Source organism: Eucyclogobius newberryi, unplaced genomic scaffold (assembly GCF_026437365.1).
Source record: "Eucyclogobius newberryi isolate DKJ021-1_F unplaced genomic scaffold, fEucNew1.0.hap1 SCAF_14, whole genome shotgun sequence".
NCBI lineage: Eukaryota > Metazoa > Chordata > Actinopteri > Gobiiformes > Gobiidae > Eucyclogobius > Eucyclogobius newberryi.
This window is the reverse complement of record NW_027315768.1, coordinates 23126738-23152420: the sequence shown is the minus strand read 5'-3', so window position 1 is coordinate 23152420 and position 25683 is coordinate 23126738. Positions and strand designations below refer to the sequence as shown.

The following is a 25683-nucleotide window of genomic DNA, read 5'->3' as shown; positions in this document are numbered from 1 at the left end:
ACCACAGTCAAGTTTTAGACTTTCTGTGTGTTCCATGAAAAATATCAGTCTAATCCCTCGTACCAAATGTGCAAAGGAAGAGCAAGGAACGTCAAATCAAGGAATGTAAAATCAAGGAATGTAATATCCTCTTGAATATGAAGAATCAAGGAAACGACCAGCGTAAGTAACAATAGATTTTTAAAATATTGTCCAGAGAACTAATATAGAACTTAAATATATTAAAAATGCTATGTTAATGTTTCAATAATGGATCCTCCAAATTGTAGATCGTAAAAATCACAATACCTAGATTATGTTTGCTGCGTCACATCACGATTTTATTTAGGTCAAGTCAAAAATACATTTTTATAGTTGTTTTCTGTCTGTCTGCTACATGAAAAACAATCATTGCAGTGGATTATTTACATTGAATCACCATGGTGTTCATACTCACAACAAACCAGTCAAACTATATCGTGAGATCAAGAAAGAGACGACGATTTGCGATCAAAGTAAAATAACAAATTAAAGTCATAATTAACCAACATGTAAAACAAAAACACACTGACATCGTTGAATAGCCAAAAACAGTGAAACTTGTCAGGAATGACCGCAGTCAGTTCTGCTTTAGAGTAGGCAGACTTCCAGGAAATAGATGTCAAAAAGGTTGATGATATGAGTTAAACTTGTTTCTGGGGTTGTCCCTGTCTTATGCAGTCTTTTGCATACTCACCAGCACAGGCACAGTGTTTGGATATTTGGTCAGACAGTGTGTCCAATTATATTTATGTTATAGAGTCATAAATCTGTGCTATAATCCCGTCTGATATACCTGCATATTACATTCCACTTTTTCCATTATAATCACTTTTTATCAAAATATGATTCAGAGATGAGCTCAGAAACGCCATGCCAAAAGCAAGAGTGGTACAGGAGTCTTATTTACAGGAATGGTCCGACATACACGACAGGTTGGTACAATGTTTGTCCTTGTTTGGAGCGTGCCTGTCCGTGTCCACAGTGTCCCAGATCACTCCTGCTGTCGCCTTTTACTGTGGCAGGGCTTTCAAAATGGCATTCACCTCTTCGGCTACAGCGGTCAGCGCAAACTCAAACTGGTCCTGGGGATGAACATGAAGATACAAATAGATTTCAAAGCAAAAGTGAAGGGGAAAAGTCTTAAAACCGGAGTAGTCTTACCTTCGTACGGACTAGCCCTGGTCTCTGGTCCCTAATGTGCTCTAGAGCAGCTGCAATGTCAATCTCCTTAACTCCTGCAGAAAGACATTCTTTTAACACAATGGCTGAACTAGTCGATTAATCGCTGCAGCCCTTTTTTAAAATATTAATCAAAACAATACATTAATTAAAGGATCACTATGTTAGGGGCCTATTCTTCATGGAGACGTTATTATTTTGCCTGAAATTTTCCACAGAATGGCATAAAAGCTTAGCAATCTCCATGGAGAGTTAAAACCATGTTGGATCGCCATGTACCTCCACCAGAAAAATAATTCATTCATTTTAACTTATTTAATATTAATACGATAATACACAGGTGTATCATATATATTAAAGGTGCACAATGTAAGAACCTTTAATATACCGTATTTTTTTTCATGGTTTTGGCCGGGGTGCGACTTATACTTATATTTATACTTATACTTATACTCCGGAGCGACTTATATGTGATATTATTTGTTATTTTCACACTTGCAACTGCATTTCATACTCCAGTGCAACTTATACTTGTTATTTTCTTCCCTACTATGCATTTTTGGGCTGGTGCGACTTATAGTCCGGAAAACACGGTATGTGATACACCTGTGTATTATCGTATTAATATTAAATGAGTTGAAATGAATTAATTATTTTTATTTCAGGACCCTTAATTTCAAATGAAAATTACACTTACTTAACATACATACAACTATTCCGCATTTCACTACTTTTATTTGAAGTATTACATCAATTGATTACGTGTTTTCACTTGTTTTTGCGCGGTTTAGGCTAAAGGAGCATAAACAAAATACTACATGATTTATTTACAGTCATGTTGTGCTTCCACTCACCCTTTGCCATGCGGTTCAACACCATGTCGATCAGAATGTACGTGCCGGCTCTTCCAATGCCATCACTGTGTTAAAGATGAGAAATACATGCTCTTTTAGTTTCATGATGCAAACGTATAATTAATGGAGTAATACAAGTCAGTGCCACATTTACTACAACTGTATTATCATTGTAATGTCGTCTTACTTGCAATGAACGATGATGGGGCAGGATCGTCCTCTGTAGCATTTATTAACCTTCCTGGGAAGAAAATGAAAATAAAATGCAAACCTAAATTTTGCATGTTTTGTATGAAAAAAGTGTATAAGGAAATTACACTATTAGTGCATTGTGTGTAACTAAAGTCCACTTATTTCTGCTCAGCTTTTAGCGCTAATGCATTGTGGTCCCAGTGAAAGCAGTGGGAGGTTAGTATATAATGGAATGGTAAGAATGGCTAATGAATGGAAAAACACACAGTCTACAGAGAGAAAGTGGGAATGGGGAAACGTGACGGGTGCGACCGAAAGAGACATGGTTGTAAATGTATCAAATCAGAAAAGAGGAAGCCACAGATTCACTGTCCCTCCTGCAGTTGCCAGTCACACCTGCCAATGCTCATTTTTGTGACTATGCAACTGGAGCCAGAGTACTAGCTGCAAACCACAAAAATGACACTGGGAGATGTTCAGATACAAACCCATGGACCTGCACACTGGGAGAGAGAGAGGAGCGGGGAGAGGACAGGCCGTGAAATGGGGTTATAATGTGGTACGGCCAAATATGTAGCACATGGGGGATGGAGGAAGATGATTTGAGAGATGGGAAACACGGAAAGTATACGGGAGATGGACGCTCACTGAGACACCACAATATCAGGTAAGAGTGTATTGATTTGACAAATAAGTTATCATTTAAAACAACATCTTGGTATACAGAACAGTGGCAATTGTAAGAATAAACACATTTGAGTTAAATGAACAATTCAATTTACATATACTTTGCAGCAAGTCATTTTGAGTGTTTTTCCTCAAAGTCGAAACTGCAATTATTTAAGTAACATGATTTCCTCTGTAAACAAGAAAATATCCTGTCCCACAAATGTTTACGAGCTGCTAACCGTGTAGTTTAGACCTCTATAAACTCGTTTTGAAATACATGCTCCTGGATGCAAATACAATGTAAACTTTTAACAGAATTCTAAAATCGCAAATACACCAAATAAACCAAAATTGCAAATACAATCGCGACGCTTGACGCATTTTGCCGAAATTGTTCAGCCCGACAAACGAGTACAGAGTTAATATTTGACCACGAACAGCACTGGTCACTACAAAAGTTTCCATGCTTTTCCTAGTGTTGTACAAACTGTTCCCATGTCCGTGACGTGTCTTACCTGCGGAAGTCCAGCAGGGGGCGTGTGGAGGTCGGGATGCCTTCAGCGGGCCAGCTCAGGAGGTGGAACTGGGTCAGGGTTCTGGTCTCCTGCGTCTGGACGTTTTTCAGGTAGAAGCTTCGCACCAGGAAGTCCTTACACCAGATGTGCTCGGACACCAGGTTCACCTGGAGAGGCAGGTTGAGAGACGAGCTAAATAATGCAGTATTCAAAGATGGTGTATTTGCGGCTTGGGTGACTTTTTGCGTTTTAATTTGACACTATTGTCTAAATGTAATATACACTAATCAGAGGTGGGCAGTATAATAACATTTAAATATGATTGAGAATTTTGCTTCAAAGATATCAAATGATAAAAAGTGCTGCTTAAAGAACTGATTGTAAAAATGAAACATTTTATGGTCAGAAAATTCAATCTAAACTAATACATTTAAAGACATGTTTAACATATTTTGGTTGGATTGTCGAAATAATAATAATAATAAAAAAAAATATATATATATTTTTGTCAATATTGCCTACGCCTAACACCAGCGTCCCACCAGGGGGCAATATAGATTACCTTTGGTTAGAAGAATTTGCAGATTTACTTTTATTATTTATTTAGTTGAGTGAAGAATGTATACTTCTGGGAGAAAGTTTAATATTTTTACTTTATTACTTTTCTTGCTCTTACGTAATATTATCTCGAGGTGCCAATCATTTATTTTAATCTATATTTTGGTTACTTTTTCATTTAAAGGTGACAAAATCCACGTGAAAAGGTTTTGCAGGATTAGGATTTTAACTTGACATTGGATAAAATAACAATGACATTTCCCTATTGTGGGACAATTATTTTGGGTCTATTTTAATGTTTATCAGACACTGAAACATAAATCAAATTTTCTTAACAGTATTTTCGCAAATCTGTTTTTCAAAACATTTTTGATGGGTAGACAATACTCTTTCACGGTGCATTTTGTTCTCTTCTAGAGTATTGTTTTCACCTGAAAAAAAAAAATCTATAGTTTTGGACGTTGTGGACTCATAATATTATCATTTTAATATTAATATCCAATTGTAATCACTGTTGTTATTAATCACATTATTGTGGCCATGATAATTATATTTCAATATCGTCCCATGCCTAATTCTGATCACTACATTTCACTGTAAAATGTAAGTACTTTTATGTAATAATCCCTCTCTAAATGGATGTTGTGTCCCTCCTCTGCACACACGCTGCTACTACACTGTGCCGTAGCTGTAGTGACAGGTAATACATTACAGCAGGCGGAAGTCTACCTCATAGATGTGATACAGCGATGAGCCCTCGTCCGGCCAGTAGCGCTCACACTGTTTCTCCCCGTCCTCCACCAGCGCCGTCATCATCACTATCACCGTGCAGCCGCTCTCCCACACCATCTGTGGCCGACACATAATGTACACAACACATGCAATACAACAGACACGTCACATTAGCACATTAGCAGACAGGGAACACTGAGCAGTGAAAAACACGGTACAGGCAGGAGGAGGTTAAGGGGGAACAACGAGACAGACCTGCCAGAAATCAGTCACTGTGTGAGGTAGAGGGCCCTGGGTGGCGATGTAGGATGGCTGTCGGGGGTCGTGGTCAAACTGGGGGGGGGGGGGGGTAAAAGAAAGAAATGGAAAGTTATTGTACAGAAATAACCTCTATATCAATTGATCTCAGCGTTTGGGTTCAACACTGAAACATACCACATAGGAAACACATGATTGTACTATTATTATTATTATTATTATTATTATACTTCGACCCTCTCCTTTTTTGAAAGAAGGGTGTTTACGTTTTGTTTGACTGTGATTCCCCATTTTCATTAATACTGCATTATGTGTGCATAAATGTATAATAACTCACTTCAACAACATGTTTTTGCACTGCTTGTTTTGCACTGTAATCCCTGTCCATACTGTATCATCATCATTCCAACACCCTATTTTATGCATTCCTTATACCCTGCATGTCCAAAAATAGGGGCAAACGCTCTAATGTTTGACCGCCTTTAGCTTTGATTTCAGCACACATTCGCTGTGGCATAGTTTCAATGAGCTGCTACAATATTAAAAGATTTATTTCCATCCAGTGTTGCATTATTTTCACCAGTTGATGATGAGAGAGTGACCACTGCACAAAGCCTTCTCCAGCTCGTCCCAAACACTCTCACTGGGGTTCAGATCTGTAGTAGATTAGTCTCTGCTTCCCCTTAGATGTTTCCTCTGCTCTATGCTAATGATCTGACCCTTCTCAAACACACTGATATCTTTTCCATGACCACGGGATTTGTCTTTCCACGTGGTTGTTTCCGAAATGAGACGCCTCTCACTGCATCAGTTGAAAGATCACCACCTGCAGCAGTTATCCAGCTGGAGGAGAGGACCTACTTTATTTTATTAGTTGAATCAAGTGGCGACTTTTTTTTTCAGACAGGCAGTGTATTTTATATTTTATTTTTATATTTTACTGTTATTATGCCTTGGTTTTGTTGACTCATGTTCCTCATTTGTGGATTTTGTTCACCGACAAAGGCAATGAAACATTTCTGATTCTGAATGTCCCTTTACGTGTTAAAGATCAACAAAATAAATGTATACAAAAATAAATGCATCGATAAAATAAGTCTAATTGCGACCCGTAACGTCTGCATATATGACTACGTTTTGCCAATGCCTCTAATCTTCTGGAAAAGACTTCAGTGGCATCTCTTACCAGCAGAAGCAGTGGAAAATAACTAGATTACCGTATTATCGTAACAGCCTGTCCAGGAACTACAGCTGGAAAATGAGTCTACTACTCAGTACAATACATTTCTTTTTTGAAGTTCGTGTACATTGTGCACTGTTCATGTCTCTAAAGTAAACAAAGGAACGTGTATAATTCAGCCAATATTACATAATTAAACATGCACTTATGGTTTGTGCATCGTCTCATATTAACTATTTATGTACTCCACACGGTGCCTGCCTCATCACCAGTCGTCCCCTAGACCTCTGTCTTTAGAGATTCCTAACAAACTCTTAATCTGCCGTTTTATTTGATCATGTAAAGAAGTATAAGTTTCCTTATAAACATGTCTTACAATGACACTGGCGTTGATATAGTCTTGTTTGCTGGGGTTCATCTCTGTCTTCAGCTTCACTCGAGTGTGATCGTCTGGAACAAAGTCATATGCCAAGTCAATAACAACAAATGAATAAGTAATGTCTTCTTCTATGGGTTTACTTTTACATTTGGTATTTCATTGCACTTACAGGGCAGGGACACAGCATATCTGTTTTTGTCCTTGTGGATTTCTTGCTGACCCACAGCGACTGAACTGGGCTCGGCCTGATAAGAGCACAGGGCCTCCCACTCTTTCTGAAGACGGTCCTTATTCCTCAGATGGTCCTCCATGTAAGCCTTTAGGGGGGAAACAGATCACTTATAACATAGAAGTTGGAAGCATATGTACTATTATGTAACATTTAGGAAAAACATTACAGCCACTGATAAGTTTAGTTACAACAAAACTAGATTTGATCAACATTTTGTGCTAAAAGTTAAAAGCAAAGGTTAAAATGGTTTGAATGATTTTAATTAGGACAAAACTACTATAACTTGCAGGTAGTATTTTGTGGTTTGGGACTGCATTTTCAGAAGGTAGTGATGACACAATAATAGTAATTGTTTGGTATTAAATTGTGCTTTACATCAAACAATCTTCTGAAAGCTGTAAACAAGGACATTTTTCACTCAAAAGATGAATCGCAATCGAATCGAAATTAAATCAAATTGCAAAGGCTGCAATTTCCTCCAAAAATAACAACACATCTTGTCTTATTCTGCTTAAAAAAACTGACTGAAACATGTTCTTGGTACTCTTGTCTTTTTGCCAATTCTCAAAGTGCTTAAAATGTGAACAATGAACAGAATCGTAATATAACATATAACATAAATCACAAATCTAATTGCAATATATACAATATTTTTCCCCAAATTGTGCAGCTCTACTCGCAAACTGGATTCATAAAAAAGAACCGACGGATGGCCACAGTCACGACAACAGTACGTATGTTTGGACGGAACACCACTGCAGACGCTGTATTTGTTTAGTGTCACCAGTATCATGTGTCCGGTGGAGATGTCCATGTTTGACTGGGCCGGCTCTTCGCTCCATGAGGGCGTGGAGCTGTGTGTGGAGGAGGGGCTGTGCTGTGGCCCGTCACTGAACTGGGAGGAGACGCTGCTGACGCGGGACGTGTCGGTTCCCCTTCGGCCCCCGGCTCCGATCCCGATGGGTGCGCCTGCCCCGCTGCTCCCTCCGGCCACACATTCCTGACGGGACAGGGACGACTTAGAGGCCATGTGCTGCCGACATAGCTCCTGAGCAAACACAAAAGTATGACTAACCTTAACCCACCTTCTTCTACTGATGCTGGAGGAAATGTTCTTTTGTAGTGTCATGTTGTTGTCTACAGTAATGTTAGCCTTTGTGGTAGGGCTATGTATAGGGCAATAAATGTAATAAATATGTATTAAGCAAACTATAATACACATAAATATACAATACAGTAATAGTCATAATATCTAAAACTGTACATGTGTTTCAGTCATATGATATTGTCTTTTCAAATCACACCATTTTCATCTGTGCAATGTATTTCCTTTCCCCCCACCTCTTGTATAGTCTCGATATAGTTTATACTTATACTACCGATGTATTTGTATATATATAAATCTGTATATTTGTACCTTATTTGACACAAGACGTTTATGGTTATTTTTGCCACTTTAATTGCCGGTATTTAGGATTGTATTACCATTTATTTTTTGCTCTTTGTTATAATATTGTACAGTGTTAGGTACTGATTCTATGTAATGTCGCTTGTGACCAATAAAGTTTGTCTAAGTCCAAGATCTGTAATTGAACAATTTGTCATCTCTCTGAAACCCAAGGATAGTGGATAAAGGTAATTATACGTGATTTTGTATGTTCACACAGCATTATAGCTTAGGTTTTTACATTTAAAGTGTTTAATGATGCTGTGGGAGTATTTGACCCTTGCATTTGACTCAGTGCTGCCGGGGGGAAGAGACTGTATGTGGAGTGCCCGTCTCCAAATGTTCAGAATCAGGAGTAACGTGCAGGAGGATGATCTTTTTGTTTTCTCACCTGATAGTCGAAGTGTGTCTCTGCTCCTGCCTCTGGCCCAAGCCCGAGCTTCCCATTGGCCACCTGTTGAGCGTAATGCCGGAAACAGGCCGCGCCCATGGCCAGCACGAGGACCCCTCCGACTATCGCCATGGAAACTAGAGTGATGACCGTCCCACTGGAGCCCTGGGAAACCTTGGTGACTTGTGGGAGACCCCGTGCATCTGTCCTCTACAAAGAAAACATGAAGGAATGGACCAATTTAGTGCAATCTACGACAGAACCGATTCAATCTGTGACACTGGAAGGATTTTGTATTTCTGCACAAACTGACAGAGGGTGGACCAGTATTTTCTTAACGGTGACAAATTATAGGTTGTGTTCACGTTCTTGGATTTGATTATGTCATCATTTGAGCTGTGGGGCAGGGGGTTCAATGGTTTTTAGAGGAATATCCAAACTTAGGATCCACAAATGTTCTTTCAGCTGACAATAATTATGTGTTTGGGGTTCAATGATGGCACCACTTTCACTTTTGTTTATTCGTGCAGAAGATAATCCCAGTTTTTACAGAGAGATTAACCGTAAAACAGGATAAAACATCTGTATTTTAACAATCAAAAGGTAATTTCCACCATAGAATTCAGACCTGTCCCCAGCTCAGTTTTAAACTATAAACATTATAGGATGTTCCTTTATGTGTTTTATTAATTGGAACCCTTATTAGTCTTAACTATTGTATGTAATGTGATTGTATTGTGAATGCAACCTATACTTTCTGAATGGTATTAAAAAAACAATGCACCAGTCTTTTTAAAAGCATTGGGAATCCATTAAAAGGCGGCAGTGATCTTGTGAAAAAAGCTGTCCATGACCAAGCACAATGCACTAATTGCCGCTGTAAATCTCACTTTGTCTCGAAGTGTCAATCTTTCAATTTCACCACGTTTTCCATTAGATATTGTCCAATACGGCCGAACGGCAAACTAGCTGAGCCAAGAAAATCTTCAAATTTACAGAATGTGTTTAGCATTTGTTATTCCCTCTGCTTTCTTTATGCAATCAGCAACCCAAACCCTTGTTCCATTTACGATTGTTTGGGTACATAGAACAGTGATAGTACTGTACATCAACATTCGGCTATTGGTTAAACTTGAAGCTGCTCTTGAATTAAAAATGGACCGAAAACAAAAAGTAAAAACTAATTTCCTGATGATTTCACGGTTCACTTCCGGTGAGTCCACCATCCTGATGATTACTGATAGTATTTCCTGCCCCTTTGGTTGGATAAACAGTGTAATGAGGTTAATGACACCTGTTGCCATAGCACCTGGGTCTGGGAGCCGCGGCGACAAAGGATAGGCGGAATGGATAGAGCGCCATGGCAACACGTGGAATATTCTCAGTTGCCGAGGTGACTTGATCAAGCCATTTGCCCTCAACGCGTTATGACGGATGGAAGCGCAGGGTTTTCTTTACGGTAATGAAAAGCAAAACACTGAACCTTTGTGAGGAGAATAAAGCCGTTTTCACACACGTGCCGATTGTCAGAACAGGATAATGTGACCAGTTAACAGCAAACAGTAACTAACATATTTGATATTGCTGGAAAATTACTGGATGAATCATAGTAGGTAGTCAAAAAAGGTTATTGAATTTGTCTTTGCATACAACTAAATCACCAAGACAACCTTATAAAACAACCTTATAAAACATGATCAGAACAATTCATCTTTCAAAATCCAACAAAATATCCTTCTGTTTATAGCTAAAATAGAATAAAACAACCTCTATCAATCAGAAAATCCATTTTTTTTGGTGTAATTTAGCCGGACTTGACGAGCAGGTGTGAAATTGTGTCGCAGCTAATGTCCTCCTAACATGTAAAAATAATAGAGGGTGACATTATCTAGTTGCCTTGACAACTGCTCCCTGCGTTAGAGATAAGAGCAGGGAAAAGTGAAAGGAAATGTCCCACAGAGACTCCCAGTGTGTGGAGATATGCGTACGTACCTCGCCCACTCCAGTCTGGACAATCTTAAGGCCAGACTCCTTTTCCAGGAACGTCTTCTCTGAAACTGCCAAGGCAACAAGACAGGAAGAATTCATTTAGCTCTCTGAACACGTTAAAAAATGTAATTAAATATGTGATGTGAAGATGGCAGATTAGTTTGCACTTAATCATTGAAACGGTTGTTTAATACCGACTGTAACCTTATTATGGGTAGATGAAAAATGCTATTTGCTAAGTTATTTGAATCTGTATATTTAAAAAAAATAATAATAATGTGTGAATTGTAATAATCTAAGCGGTGTTGTTAATAATGCAAATAGCAGATATTTTTGTGGAAGAATTTTCATACATATTTTACTGTTAATGTTCCAATGCGTCACCTGCTTTATATTTGATCGTTTTTTGTGCTTTTTGTACAAATTTTTATTCAATTGACTGACAATTTTCTGCATTTATTTAGTCTAATATTTATCATCTTTATGGTTTAATGTTCTGCCTCACTCGTGTTGTAATGTCTGCAAAAAAAAACAATTTTACAACATAACTTATCAATCTTTGAGTTTATTTCATTTCAGCTACATACATTTAACGAGCCATTTTCTGTGTTTGTTTCTGCGTTGTGTGTGGGTTTGTGCCCGCATGCCTCACCTGCTTTAGCCGCCACCTCGGCAGCTGTCATGTTGTGTTCATTCTGCCTGATGCGAAATGTCAAAGCGGGGCCCAACACGCTGGAAACACAAGGCACGGAAATGAACACGGAGTCCTTTTTCCACAGGAAGCGCAGCAAGACTGATTGAACTGAACCTGATGTTGATGAAGCTGCTTGTGGTCAGGTGAATCTTATTGGCCAGTATCTCCACCAACTTCACTCCGTCATACAAACCCAACGGACTGGAAAAAGAATTGGTCATGGAATTATTCTTCCTGCTAGTAATGTTATTTTGCATGATCGCTTTTCAAATTTACAGCTTTGCACACAGGAAAATATAATACAAATGTACTTTTTGGCAGAACCAGCAATTCAAGCGACAGTTTTATTTTGTTGTATGGGTCGCCACATGGTCACCACCGTCTTGGAGCATTTCGGAGTCATCTAACAGCCAGTCATTTGTTTGCTCTACAGATATTGCTAATGAAAATAACGTCATGTGGATTGTATCAAGGGGGGATGGATGGTATAACATTTTGATTGCAGTAATAAAATACATTTGGCTTTTGAAAACATGAATATACAAAGTAGACAGCAAGTTTTCAATGGCTTTTTTAAATGGCACTTATCTGTTTCTACAAAATAATGAACTCTCTAGACCACCCCTAGAACATTAATATTGTATTCAGTGATATCTATATTTTTGAGGATTCCTGGTGTAGCCACTAACAACTTTTAAACTCATTCACTTACTTCACTATTAATCTTCTCTTGTATGAACTTAAGGCACGAACTGGTCACTTGCAATAAACCATTTCTACTCTTTGTGGACATTCATATCCAAATGACTTGCACAGTGTTGTAAACAGTGGTTTTCGAATCTGCTCTGCTCTTACCTCTGGTTGGTGACGATGTACCCATACTCCTCCTTTGCTCCAGTGCCTTCGACCAGTGGAGGTTTGGGTCTAGTTTCGGAGAGAGGAGGCGGCGAGGCGGGGAAAAGGGGCCCAGAGGCTTTTGCCGCTGCAGTGGCAGGAGCGGAGGCAGAGGAGGTGGCAGGAGGGGCGTTTGGAGGAACGGGCACTGGAGCAGGCTTCTCGGTTTTACCTGCGTCTGTCTTTAGCAGCTGGGGAAACAAACACACAGGTTTGTTAAACGTCTGTGGGTTATTTCACAACGGTTTAAGTGTAGCAAATGTGTACCTCTTTGAGTGAAAACAGGTCTTTTTCTAAAGGACTGGCTGTTGAGGAAAAATAGAGTTAAAGCAAAAGCCAATTAAGCAAAATCATCTTTAATGAGCTTTTAACCTTGTTACAAATATGCTTAAATCAATCAAAATACAACTTTGAGTAAAGTTCACTCAAAGATTGATTTAAGCATATTTGAGTAATCCTATGTCGTTTCGAGTCCTCGTAAAATTCTTATTTCCACCTACCCCATATCCCCGCCCACATCCCTGTACTACCGAGTGATGAAATGTCACTATTATCAGTTTAGCAGGTTTGAACAGGAAGTCGGTTTCTATTATTAAGCCGTTTTAGATTTTTATAATGAACTAAATGTAAAATGATGATCTGCTTATGTTATAGTTCAATAATAAGTCCTGGAAAAAAGTATAATATGTCTCCATTAAATGTATTCTGCTATAAAAAAAATGTAGGAGTTTGTAATAATATGCGTAAGATGGGTTATTGCTTTGCCTGGAATGTTCCGCAGAGTGGCATTAATTGCCTGCACGCTGGCGTATTTCAGGACACATTCTGAAGGTGTTTGCTGTGATATGGGGAGGACTCGGTACCTGATTTGTCCTGTGCCTGTAACAGCTGTATAAGGGCTAGTTTGTAGAGCTGTTCTTGACTGAGTTCCCTGGGATCGACTCCATAACGCTGCAAGACTCCCGACATCCTCTGGAGCAGGCCATCTGGTGCAGTGACAACAATATGTTTAACAAGGATCACGCGCTGTGCAGAATTGAAGCCCTAAAATCTCACAATACATGCGTAATACTGCATTTACGGGTGAACAACAGCACATTTTGTTCCCATTCTTGTTCATGATATTGATTGATTGATTTATTTTGAATACCTTTGTCATTCTATATTGCTTTTAATTGGTAAATACAATGATCTGCTACTTCTGTGAGTTCACTGTGATTGGGTAAATCACTCACACAGAATATAATGAGAGCAAAAATGTAATGACTGCAGTTAAACATATTATGCAAACCTTTTATATACTTATACAAAACAAATCATTTATTAAGATGATCTAATTACTATATATATGTTTGTTTAACATTAAAATCTATTAAATTATTAACATTAAGATGGATATGGATTTAAATAGGATCATTGCAAACAGAAATCTTTTACAATTTGGTTAATTGTCACAGGGAATGATTAAAATAGAACAGAACATTTCAGAACATTTTGATTTGTTATTGTCATATTGCCCATCCCTAGCCACAAGTTAGGTTTCTTATACGATTAACTAAATACAGTTTTTTTGGTGTGTTATTTTGCTCACCATTGTTTCCATGCATAGAGTTGAAATCTTGAGGAACTTTCTTGCTTTGCACTGCTGGTTGTCTGCCCGTCCCAAGACGCTCCTCAATGGTATAATCCTCCACATAGTCCACTGGTATCTCCAACTCCAGGTCCTCATAATACGGGAGACCTGCTAATTAGAATTGTAGCCTATAAGTATAGCACTTTATGTATTCATGCAGTAATTAACGAGTCTGTTTTAATTGTGTCTAACCTCCCGGGCTCATGGGGGCAGCTCCTCTGTGCCTGTAAGAGGGTTGCCCGGACGCCAGGTACATAGACAGAGCTTCCTGTAGCATCTGTCTTTCCTGCTCTCTCTCTCGATTCACCTGCGCTCGGGAAGAGGGGCGGGCATATCCACCTCCTGGACCAATCAGAGACCTCTCCACGTCATCCTGGTATCTGTGCTGTAATTAAGTGAAGTAAGTAAACATGTGACCTAAAGCCTTTGCTCTTACTGGTTTAAAAAACATATTATAATCACAAGTGAACCTGCTGCCAGTGCTTTAACCTGCACATACAGGACACATGCAGCCTTTTATGAACAGGCCATGGCTCATGTTCCCTCACTGAGCTGCAGAGGCTGCACTAGCACTGATTCAAGAGAGGTGCAGGTGCTGGGCTTTAGGTAGTGACCATTCAGATCAGAGAGAGGAGGATTTAGAACTGGAAACTCAAATGAGACTCGTGTGAGGCTCATTCTGCTTTCAGATTGATAATCGTCTTGTGAACCAGAACACCAATGACACAAACAACTCGTCCTTCATGTTCAATGTTTTAATATATAATAATAAATAAATTAAAGCTACAATGTTATCAGTAAACACTATATCTGATTTGAACATGGTTACCTTGTATCTGGAGAGAGAGAGAAGTCGTGTTTATAACATTTGAACAGAAACATCATTCATTATTCATCCATTGATTCGTTAATGGAGTTGCAAATGGAGCTATTTTGTATATTTCTTTAGTCTGGAGTTTGTGACCTGAAACTATGAACTCAAGCCAGTCTTGTCCTGAACAGTTTCAGGGTTAGAAAAGTCAGACAACCATCCATGTTCATTCACCAAGTATTTAGATTTGCTCATTTAAATTCTACTTTGGACTGTAATTAATAACTGGAATGCATAATTTAACATTTTCAAGTCATAATAAGTCATTTTTAGGCAAAATAACATTACATTTCAACCTTAATTGCAAACAATGAATTGTTACAAGTAATATATTTATGTTTTGGGACTTGGAGGTTAATTCATTCAAGTATTTTACAAATAGGTGCAATACATGTAGAAAATAAGCATCAACGTTGTACCTTTGAATAAATATGTTAGTGTGTCGTTCTGGGCACCTGGTGATATGAATATGGATCGACTGAAGCTGCCTGCATCCTCAGAGGAGACTCAGGGGGCTCCACAATCATGTAGTCCACATAGTTTCCACCAGGAGGAGACGAGCTGGACTTGTGGTGATGAGGGTTCTGCTGTTTGGATCTGAAAATGAGAAATATCTGTTTTAATAAGCAGGTAAAATACAGGTTTACATAGGAATAAGTTGCTCTGGCCAAAAAGGTTAATATGGCATGTTTATGGACCCAATCTCTAACCAAAGAGATCTGATTCAGCATTTGTGGGCTACAATTACAACATCACATTTGAGAAGAGCACAAATTAACAGCTTATTGTTTGAATACTCTGGGTACTTACCGGAGGTGTGACGGCTGGGACGAGGCTGACTTTGGCTTTGCTGCTTGTGTGGTGTGAGGAACTCTCTTCAGTGCTTTGGATAAAATATATTGTGTGATGTCATCCTGCCAAGAAAGACCTGCAAAATACACAAGGAACACGTATGCAGAGCTATATCCACAGAGCCCATCAGAGCAGGTACGAAATTTTATGAAATTTCCCCATGTGGGACAATAAAGGATTATCTTATCTTGTTTAGTATCTACAAAACTGCAGCATCAGTAACACTGTAACACTCCAATCACCTCAAAGCCAAGTTCATTTGGTTAAAGAGTAACTAACAACTTCGCTGGCTTCTGCTTAGAACTGCTATAAAAGTGGGCGGGAACAAGGGAGAACTGAGGTTTGTGGTCGACAAAAGACACATTGATATCGACTGATTAATTGACTAAAATTTGGCACTTAAAAGACAAAAACTGCACAGGAAGTCATGCTGAAACAATCATTTATACAGAAAAGTACTAGCAAACACTATATTTTTGATATCAAATCTGTATAAGGTAGATTAATCTCATGATTCACTCAGCTAACACACTCTGTATCTTATAGTTGCTGTTGTCCCATAGAAATAATTATAATTTGAATAAAATAATTAGTGGATTAATACAAACTCTGGTCGACTAAGACACCACCGACCGATTAATCGACAAACGGATTACAGTCCTAAAGGCTTGAAACTCTGATTGACATACAGCAATGTAGCAACACTAGAAATATTAAATAAGTGTGCATGAGTTTTACCACAAAAAGTGACACGTGAAATAGTATAAAGTGGCACGATAACCTTGATAGCACATCATTTTAAACTTATATATAAACTAAATTACAGGGGTGATTTTTATTCTTTACTCACATGACGGCCCTGAATGTTTTAAGACACTGACAGCATTTTTTTAACCGACTAACTGAACTAATGCAGTTACTTTGTTTACAGCAGGAATGTATAGTAGAGGTAATAGAGTAATGAATAAATAAGATGGTTGACACTTGCTCTTCATTACCTTTTTCCATGAGCTGCTTGAGGACTTCCTGCATCCTTTTCAAAACAGGGACGGACACTTGGTACTGAACCTGGTCCTGCCCCGAGGTTCGACACTGGCCAAACAGCCCGTCTGCAAAAACAAGAACGCAGGCGTACATTTTGAATTCAAACTTTAAACTCTTTTGTGTTTGTGCTGGTTTCTAACGTAGAGTGCAAGACGTGCGCAGTTATGAGTCATAGTTTTGTCCAGCTCACAGATGAGGTTACTGCCACTACAAGAACACCTTTTTTCATTTTAAGACGAATAACATTTCTGATTAATATTTTGTTTCCTGCAGGAACTATCAGCTACAGAAAAGGAGCATTTCTGCCCAAGTACCCTTACGGCAAATTACTGACGGATTAGATTTTTAACATGTCAATTTGGAGACACAGGGAATAATTAAGTACTCTTAGATAACAATAATCTGGAGTCAGAAAGAGAAATGTGTAAAAAACATGTCTTTAAATGTATCAGTTTAGGTTCAAGAGAAGGTAAATGTGAAAAAATCTGTAAAATAACTGTAAATTTATCACTTCTAATTACAATTGGGTAAGAAATAAGAGCTATATACCATATTTCCTTTTTTTGTCTTGTTTTTTAAGATTTTTCTTGATTGACAGAGTACAGAGTGAAATGGGGGATAAGAGAGAAGGGAGGACATGTAGTAAATTGTCGGGAATTGAACTCTCGACACTGCGGCCGGTGGCACTTGGAGTCCAGAAACCCAAAAGGCAAATTGACACAAACACAAAAAGAGACAGTGAATCAATCATCCCCATTTTTCACAATCGGAAAAATCTGTGCAGAAATGCGAAAGCATGACACAAACTTGAACTGAAGCGTGTTTTATTTGGTGCACCGATGAGTCACCGCAGCCGTTCAGTGCCACACTTCTTCTGGCTAAAACCACACTCTGCCGCTACAGTCAAGAAGCAGTGTGAAGTGCAATCCTGAAGCGATTAGTACAGATTACTCCTTCTCACGGCGCCAAAAGTGACTTAAACCGCCTCGCGTTTTGAAAGTAAGAAGAAGGGTTTTGCCATAGATCACGTTCTAATTCAATTCATGATCGCTTAAGGCTATGTACAAAGCCACGTCTATGTTGGGCTAAGATAATAGACAAAAAAAACTGAAGATAAATTTAAAAATGGAGTCCCTGCTAAGACTGCTGTCCCCACGACCCGGCCCCGGATAAGTGGAAGAAGATGGATGGATCTATTTAAAAACGTTTTTGTTTGTATTCTCTGTACTGTACCTTTAAGCAGACCAAAGGGGAGTACAAAAGGAAGAGAAATAAAGAAAAGCCAGTTTCCTTAATCCATATCTTGAACCGTTTTTATTTTGGCTTCTCTGACACAAGAATTCCTTTAGGATCTACAATATCTTGTCTTATTAGGATCCTATCTTTTCTTAACCTTTCTGTCTCATGATCCTAATTGAGACAAGTTGCCATTCAAAAATAGCTAATATTTGTTGTAATAAAATGTGAAATTAACCAATTAGTTCAGGATACATAACTGAAAATATAAACGGCGCCTCACATTGTTTTGGGCATGTGAACGACAGACTCTGCCACATAACGGATTTCAAAAAATGATGAATAAAAACTTGAAAAAGGTTGAGATGCATAAACACTGATGCAATATTGGTATGAATATCCCGTGGTATTCCCTTTGTGGTGTGATGACACAGAGGAGGTGTGGAGGAGGATACGAGATGGATGACATGAATGGAGTGACGGCACCGCTGCATGCTGGGATTGGATTGGGGCTATTTTTGGAGCCAGGGTTATTTCTGATAATAGCATTTTTGCGAAGCCAGAGGATTTCACCCCTTGACAAGAGGGTTTTTGATACCGAACCATCTATCAGCTGCACATAGATGCTGACTGGAATATTACGGCAATTTGTCTTTATAGCATGATGACAGTTTGATGAACATTATTATGGATTCAACTTCTGCAATCAGATATTTACAATACATTAGCTTGAAACAGTCAACAGTGTAGTATAAATACATTCATATATTGTTTTCTGTATTGTTTGATCATGCTGAGTGACCAAACTATCCTAAAGCTTTATGTTTATAGAATACATCGATGCGCAGGTGGTATTTTTACTAAATATTTTATTGTAGCATGTATTACTACGTTTCTTATCAGTATTTTTTTTTTAATTCTTGATTCCGTGCAAGAATATTTACAGTATTTATTACAACCAGCTGCTTTCAAACAACAAATCAAATCCATCAAAGCATAAATAAATCACAAAAACACAATAAATACTGTTTTCAATTGTGTGGCGTGTGTGTTTTTAAAATATATATACAATTCTGTCTGATGTTTGTACAAAGTTTATAGCTCTGAGTGTTTCCCTGTTGTAAATGAGATGCTATTGCTTTGTGCATCTGAACAGACTGTGGCGGGCCTCAAAACACACGGCAGACAGGGCACTAACGAGCTGTAATGTTTGTCCAGCGCCCGATCGAAATGACAAGATAAACAAGTTATTGGATCTCAGAACAACATAATGCCATTACAATGTTTCTCTACATCTGCCTCTGTTTTCCTCATGCGGCATCACAACCTTCACAGCAGGAAAAAATAATGCCCAACTCAAACTTCAACTGGACTGCAAGAATAAATTGGGAAAAATAATCAAAACTTGAATTTGGGACTTAGGGAATCGTAAAGTCTGCAATCGTCCGTGCAATACAATGAAAAGAGATTCTAAATGGTCTCATTATCAAACCTGAAAACTAGAGCTGCAATGATTAATCGACTAATTGTGACTTGTTGACTATAAAAAATAATCAGAGTCACATTTTGATCATTGTATAATTGTTATCTGGACTCTACAAACTACTAAAACATATTCAAAAACATATTTTTACAACTACAACAGTAGAAATATGAAATAATCAGTCACAAAATAACAAATAATGTCTTACTTTTACCAATAAAACACTTGATTCGTAAATATTTCCAATCTAGTAACCTTCAGTCACTATATTTCAATCTTATTAATCTTAATATTTTATTAAAAATGTATTCAAAACAATAAAATGTTGGGGTCCTCGTTAGCCTTATTGCTAATCCTATCGTTTTCACCTCTAACACAGAAAATCTTCTTTCAAATGTGGATCTGCATCTGGATTTGTTTTTTGCAAATCTAAAAAAATATCCTGAGTCTGCCCCACTATGTCCAAAGCCCAAAGCATTTTAAGTGTATTTAGTAAAACATAACGATGCCTCCTCAGTCCTAATGGTATTCATCACTGTCACTCACAAACAGAAGCTCGACATGGCCACTACGCAGAACATTTCTTGCATGCGTGACTGGCTCTTGTCATTTTAAAATGTCAGATAAAATCCTTGTAGATGGACACTTGTCTGTCTCTGGAAGTCTGGGAATACATTATGCAGAGTGCTGCTTGGTTGCTTCAGTTAATAAAGACCCAAAAGGATGAGATGTTTTTCTATTGATTGTCTCTCGTGGGCTCGGAAACTCAAGCCGAACCAGTTTTATTAGAAGTGTGACTCTTATCACTATGACATCTTTGTTGCCTTATATACGTAGCTGTGTGGTAAAAATATACGTTCTGCCTTGTAACTGCATAAATTATCAACCCGGAAATATCCCAAATGCATATCGATGTCGCGCCCCGTGTCTGTGCCGGTCCACTTTGTATTCCGACCAATGTGCGGCGCGCGGCTCTGTGCGTATATGCAATATCCAGCGACGTGCGCAAGTGTGTGTCCGTGACTCATCACTGTATTAGCACAACTGTGGGGGAGTCGACCTCACCGCGATGATGTCAGTGTTGCCATGGCGACGGCGGTGAGAGGGGGGGTGTTGTCGGGGCGGGGCCTTAGTCGGGAGGAGGACAAGACGGAGAAGAGGGAAAGAGGGAGCGAGTGAGGAGGAGAAAAGCGGAGGGATAGAGAGATGGGAAATACAAACGTTCTCGTAAAGAGCATACAACAGGGCAACAATGGAGCGGTTCACAAGCTCTGGAACGCGCACACAGCGAAGCGGGCGTTTGGTTCGGTTTACACGGCTTTCTTTTTTCCCATTCAAGGGATCTATGTTGTTTTGGAATTGTAAATCGCTATGGCAACAGCGTTAGATTCTCATCATTCTGAATGCCATGGATAAAAATTCAAATATATATGTTTTTTTTTTTAAGATCGTATACACATGTATGAACACTTTTATTTGTATCCAAAACTATATCATCATAAATATACACACTATTGTCCAGTTAGTGATGCAAAAAAGATTGAATAAGCAAATTATCCAAATATGTGAGTGTGTGTGCACAGACATAAAATGCAATTGAAATCCAAGCACGTGTTGTTGATTCATTGATATACAAATACAAAGTAAATTCATATCACACCTAAAAACATCTAAAAAAGAAAATCTATGTCATGCAGTGAGGTTGTACTTTGAGAGGCACATTTTCACTGGAATTGTAGAGGTTTAAGACAAAACTTGTCACGTACAGGGGTGGCTGGTGTTGACAAAAATCAATATATACATAATGTCAATCATCCTGGTGCAAGAGTTCTTTTTCTTATTTACCTCTGTGCCTAATCTGTTTCTGTCCCTAATCTATGTTGCAACACTGGAATTCCCCCATTGTGGGACAAATATAGGTTATGTTATCTAAATATGTCAATAATCAGACAAATATTTTAACAAGGCATCAGGAATGTGTTTGTAAATGTCTTTTTTGAGGTTAAAGTAATGCATAAAACGAAGACGGACCAAAAAAAGTACCACAAAAAGGCAGAAATATAGCTTTATACCCGTGTTTTGAAGATGACATTCAACATTTCTGCCTCTTTTCGAGATAATCTTTAATAGTTTTAAGCGATATACTCGATAATATTCTAATTTAGCATACAAAAGCAACAATTACGATATTATCCATTTTTGATATGCCTCCCATGTCTAGCCATGTAACAGGAACTTTAAAAAACGATGTATTCGAGATGTGGACTCCAGGTGGGCTGTGAAGACATTTATTTTGAATATCGATGTAGTGAAAGGTGATAGTTGTGAAATCGCCGCTGATGCAGTGACGATGGTCCCAGACGTGCGCTGTCAAATGTCACAAATCTAACGGAGCCTCAGAGGGACAACGTTCACACTTACCAGCTGAGCAGAACTGTTCCCTTGTGCACAGCTTCGGCTCAAAATGACAACCTGGGGAGAGATGGACGAAAAGCACAGGTTACAGGTAATTCTGTCATCTATCGCCATGGAAACGGCTGCCATTAGAAAATGGAATGAAACAAAAAGTACACTTAACAGCGCTTAGTAATCGCAATTAGCCCTTCAGCCACTGTCTCGTTGTGCAGAAAGTACTCATATCGGCTGCGGTTATAAAACAGTCAACCCACACACACGCAAAAAACACTTCTGTCATAAAACAATACCTTTTCAAACATTAAAATGTAAAATAATAAGACTGGTGCATCGTCTTTTAATGTAGAGACAATAAACGTTCACATCATCATTTTGTTTTATATTTCGCACATAACATATGTATTCTATGTTGTTTTTAATTCATTTTGATTTGATTTTATATGTTTAATGTTGTTTTTTTAATTTGTTCTTATTTGGTTTGTACGTATTTATTATTATATATGTTTTTTATGTATTTATTTATTTTTAACATATTTTACTTGTGCTTGTTTTATACTCACTTTGGAGACTTTGTGTTGGTAAAATGTGCTCTACAAATAAAGTTGGATTGGATTGAATAACAAAAAAACATCACATTTTCGTGGTGGACTGAGGCGTTAATAAATTAATTGGAGAAAAACATAATCCTGACTGTGTTACATTTAAATCACAAGACTCATTTCTCAGATACTCTTTCAAACAAACCGCTGAATATACACGTGGCTTGTTTTTGCACAAACAAAATCATTCTTTTCAATAGGTTTCAGCCTTCGGACGTCACTGCATGTAACAGGAAAGTGTTGTAAAAGACCGTCCCATAAAATGTTCCTTACAAACAGACAACAGGAGATAAGAGAATGGCCAATTTTCAAACCTTAGCATTTATTTTTGACGGTTGAAACACCACAATCTTGACATTTCGTTCACAACAACTCATCATATCAACGACACCTCTCCGTCTTTTTCATGGCAATTGGGTGTTTGGAGTATATTCTATATTACCTGCTTTTGGATGTGTCGTATCTTCTTATTTTGGGCTTGTGAGTGAGGTGGGAAGGAGCAGGTGGCTGGTTATAGATAGCGACCGGGCACAATATGCACGGATAGAGCTGCCTGCACTTCTATTTACGCACACACTAAATGCATCTTCTGCTCTAGTATAAAACCAATGGAAAACTAGTGTTTGGAGAAAGCTTGTATGGAGGAAGAGATCCACAGGCAGCGCGAGTGGGCGTCCTTTATTACTCACATGCTTTGTAACGTTTCAGTGCAATGAGACCCAAAGAAATACTTACATTGAAGTTCAGCTGGGCTACAGCCAAAGTGCAATGGAGCGACAACAAAATAAGTGATAAAAACTTCAGACATAATGTAAGCAAACAAGAATATAGACACATCAATATAGAAAAGAAGCACAGTAAACAAACTAAATGTATCGTAGTAACAACAAAGTCCTTCATCAGAAATGTAGAAACACTGAAAAGGCTTGATTTTATTCATGACTTTCCTTATTCAGTCTAAATTAGCCTTGATTTTGTCTCTGTCATGTCTTTATTTCATCAGAGTTTGACTAGTACATCAAGGCACTGGCAAATTTGCATAACTGGAGCTAAAACGTATCTCCAACTATTGTAAGACTATAAATACTGCAGTACTTAACAGCCAAACATTTCCAACATCGCACAGCTCCATCCAAAGTAATTCACTCTAAACTTTAAAGCGTGGATAAATGGCGGGGTGCGTGCCAGGAGGGGCAACGATCGTGTGCCAATCTACTAATGACTAAATGTTAGGGTACACATTGTTTGCCGTGTCGAATGGGAAAAGATGCCAAGAGGTGTTCGTGTCCGAGCAAGTTATCGGCCGTTCAATTTGTCATAAAACATGCAAAAAAAAAAGCGGCTGATGAATCACTCTGGGGGCCAAGCTAGGCATCTGCTAATTGCCAATCACGTGTGCAAGCGGACAAGCTGGTATACTCATTACTTTTAAGGACTTCACTGCTGTTTACGCACCTACTGACAGGAAATGGCATCAAGGCATTCATTTGTTGTTCCAAAAAAGCGTGATATTTCTGAGGACTTTGAACAGGGCATGGGGGGGAAGGGAGCGGCAGGGGCTGTCCACAGAGGGTCAGTCAAAGTGAAAGACAGCTGGACATATCAACCAGAGCTAATTGTGCGACCGATTTATGCGCAGACCTCAAAAACACTCAATAATAACAGGTTTCATGCATTTTTTTTCTGTCCAGGGTGCTGAAATCTGGCGGTAGACATTTTGAACGTTGTAATTGCATTGGGTTATAATAAGTTTACAGATATGGCACTGTCTACTCACAGAGAAATGCATGTAGAATTGCTTTAAATATCAAATTTCCTCAGCCAAGTGGTCAAGATGCCTCTCTCCTCTTACAGTTTTGGTGAGGCAAGTCAACAGATATCGCGTTCTAATAATGATAATATGACATTTTATTTGTACAGTGCTTTTCTGGACAATAATAAAACAGCCAATAAAAAATAAATAATTAAGGAACCAATTCTGCTAAGTAGGTAACGGGATGGATAGTGCAAGATCAAATAAATACATACACCAACAATGTTTAGCGCAATCAAAACATCTTTTATTCACCACGCACACACTAACAGCCGCTGTCGAGGATTGAAAATAAAATGTTCTATTTTCCAAACGCTGGATCAGGAAAAAATATATAAATAATAATAAATAAATAAGAACTACACCGTACACGTTCAAAACTGTCATTCTACTCCACTTTTTCCAAAGAGTTGAGGGACACAAACAGATTAGTCGCCATGATTTAATTGACAGCCCATGCAAAAAAAATAAAATCAATAGAAGTACATTTTATTTCCCGCCCCTGCAGATTTGTCACTTTGAGCTCAAAATGCCACTTCCATTCTCCAGACTTAGTCAATGCAATGATTCAATTACATTTGTTCACGATTGAGACTGAAACACATTGTCACGTTTATTGATCGTGTTTAGGTCCAATACGACTAATAATCTCTAATATCACAGAAAAGTTCAAATGTATTTCCCATTCCACCGGGCTATAGTGAGCAGAATATGGAACATTTCAAAGATTCAAGTTTTCTTTGGAATAGGCTGTAATGAGTACTTTACTGTACAGTAAAGTGCACGGAACACACGCTCATCACGGACAGACCCGGTCCATCTTTAGCATCCTTTCCCCGGGATCTTACCGTATTTCTCGGACAGTCCCAGTGGACACAGCGCCGCGAGCAGCAGCAGCGCGCGCCATGGCTGGAGCTGGAGCGGTCTCATGGCCCCTCAAGGCTGGACTCAAAAGGAGACAAGAGGAGAAGATGTGCAAGAATCACAGACCCTTTTATGTTCAGGTCCCGTCCCCCCCGTCAATGTGCCCCCGGTTTGACTTTAGATCCCCATAATGTCAAACTCGATCCGCGGCCAGCGTCGAAACGTGCCAGGAGCCCAGGTGAGGGAGGAATGGGGAAGAACGGCTTGGAAAAGTGATGTTTGACAGAGGAGGCGGGGCCTAGGCGCGGATGCAGAGGTAAACCTCACAATGACGTCACGCGCCTTCATTCAACGAACGACAGGTGGATCCGTCCGTGACACGGTCCATGGTCCGTGACACGGTCCATGGTCCGTGACACGGTCCATGGTCCGTGACACGGTCCATGGTCCGTGACACGGTCCATGGTCCGTGACACGGTCCATGGTCCGTGACACGGTCCATGGTCCGTGACACGGTCCATGGTCCGTGACACGGTCCATGGTCCGTGACACGGTCTGTGACGGTGGAGAGGATGGTGCGTGGTGCAGGCTGCATGCAAACTTACCATGGAAGGATGCGCACTTTTTATTCATGGGCTGGTCTTTTTAGGAGTCAATGGCGCAGGGCGGGCCCTGAGCCTCCACGACAC

The 25683-nt window shown here is 39.0% G+C and overlaps 1 protein-coding gene across 3 annotated transcripts; it reads right to left on the bottom strand.

Moving 5' to 3' along the window:
• Positions 1–293: 293 nt before the first annotated feature.
• ptprna (protein tyrosine phosphatase receptor type Na) lies at positions 294–25248 on the bottom strand. 3 transcript variants are annotated; one of them, XM_072445051.1, is made up of 24 exons: positions 24979–25248; positions 21725–21775; positions 16539–16649; positions 15499–15616; positions 15144–15285; positions 14010–14202; positions 13776–13928; positions 13048–13170; positions 12452–12489; positions 12146–12375; positions 11405–11491; positions 11249–11328; positions 10600–10664; positions 8608–8817; positions 7554–7817; positions 6707–6854; positions 6535–6608; positions 4976–5053; positions 4718–4837; positions 3431–3597; positions 2242–2295; positions 2055–2119; positions 1183–1256; positions 294–1103 (listed from the first exon to the last, which is right to left on the bottom strand). In XM_072445051.1, the coding sequence occupies exons 1-24, from the start codon at positions 25058–25060 to the stop codon at positions 1032–1034; spliced, it is 2799 nt and encodes a 932-aa protein (XP_072301152.1). In that variant the 5' UTR covers positions 25061–25248; the 3' UTR covers positions 294–1031. The 3 variants fall into 3 exon arrangements, with proteins under 3 accessions (XP_072301152.1, XP_072301154.1, XP_072301153.1); XM_072445053.1 differs by having other exon boundaries at positions 7554–7769; XM_072445052.1 differs by having other exon boundaries at positions 13776–13925.
• Between the last annotated feature and the right edge of the window lie 435 nt (positions 25249–25683).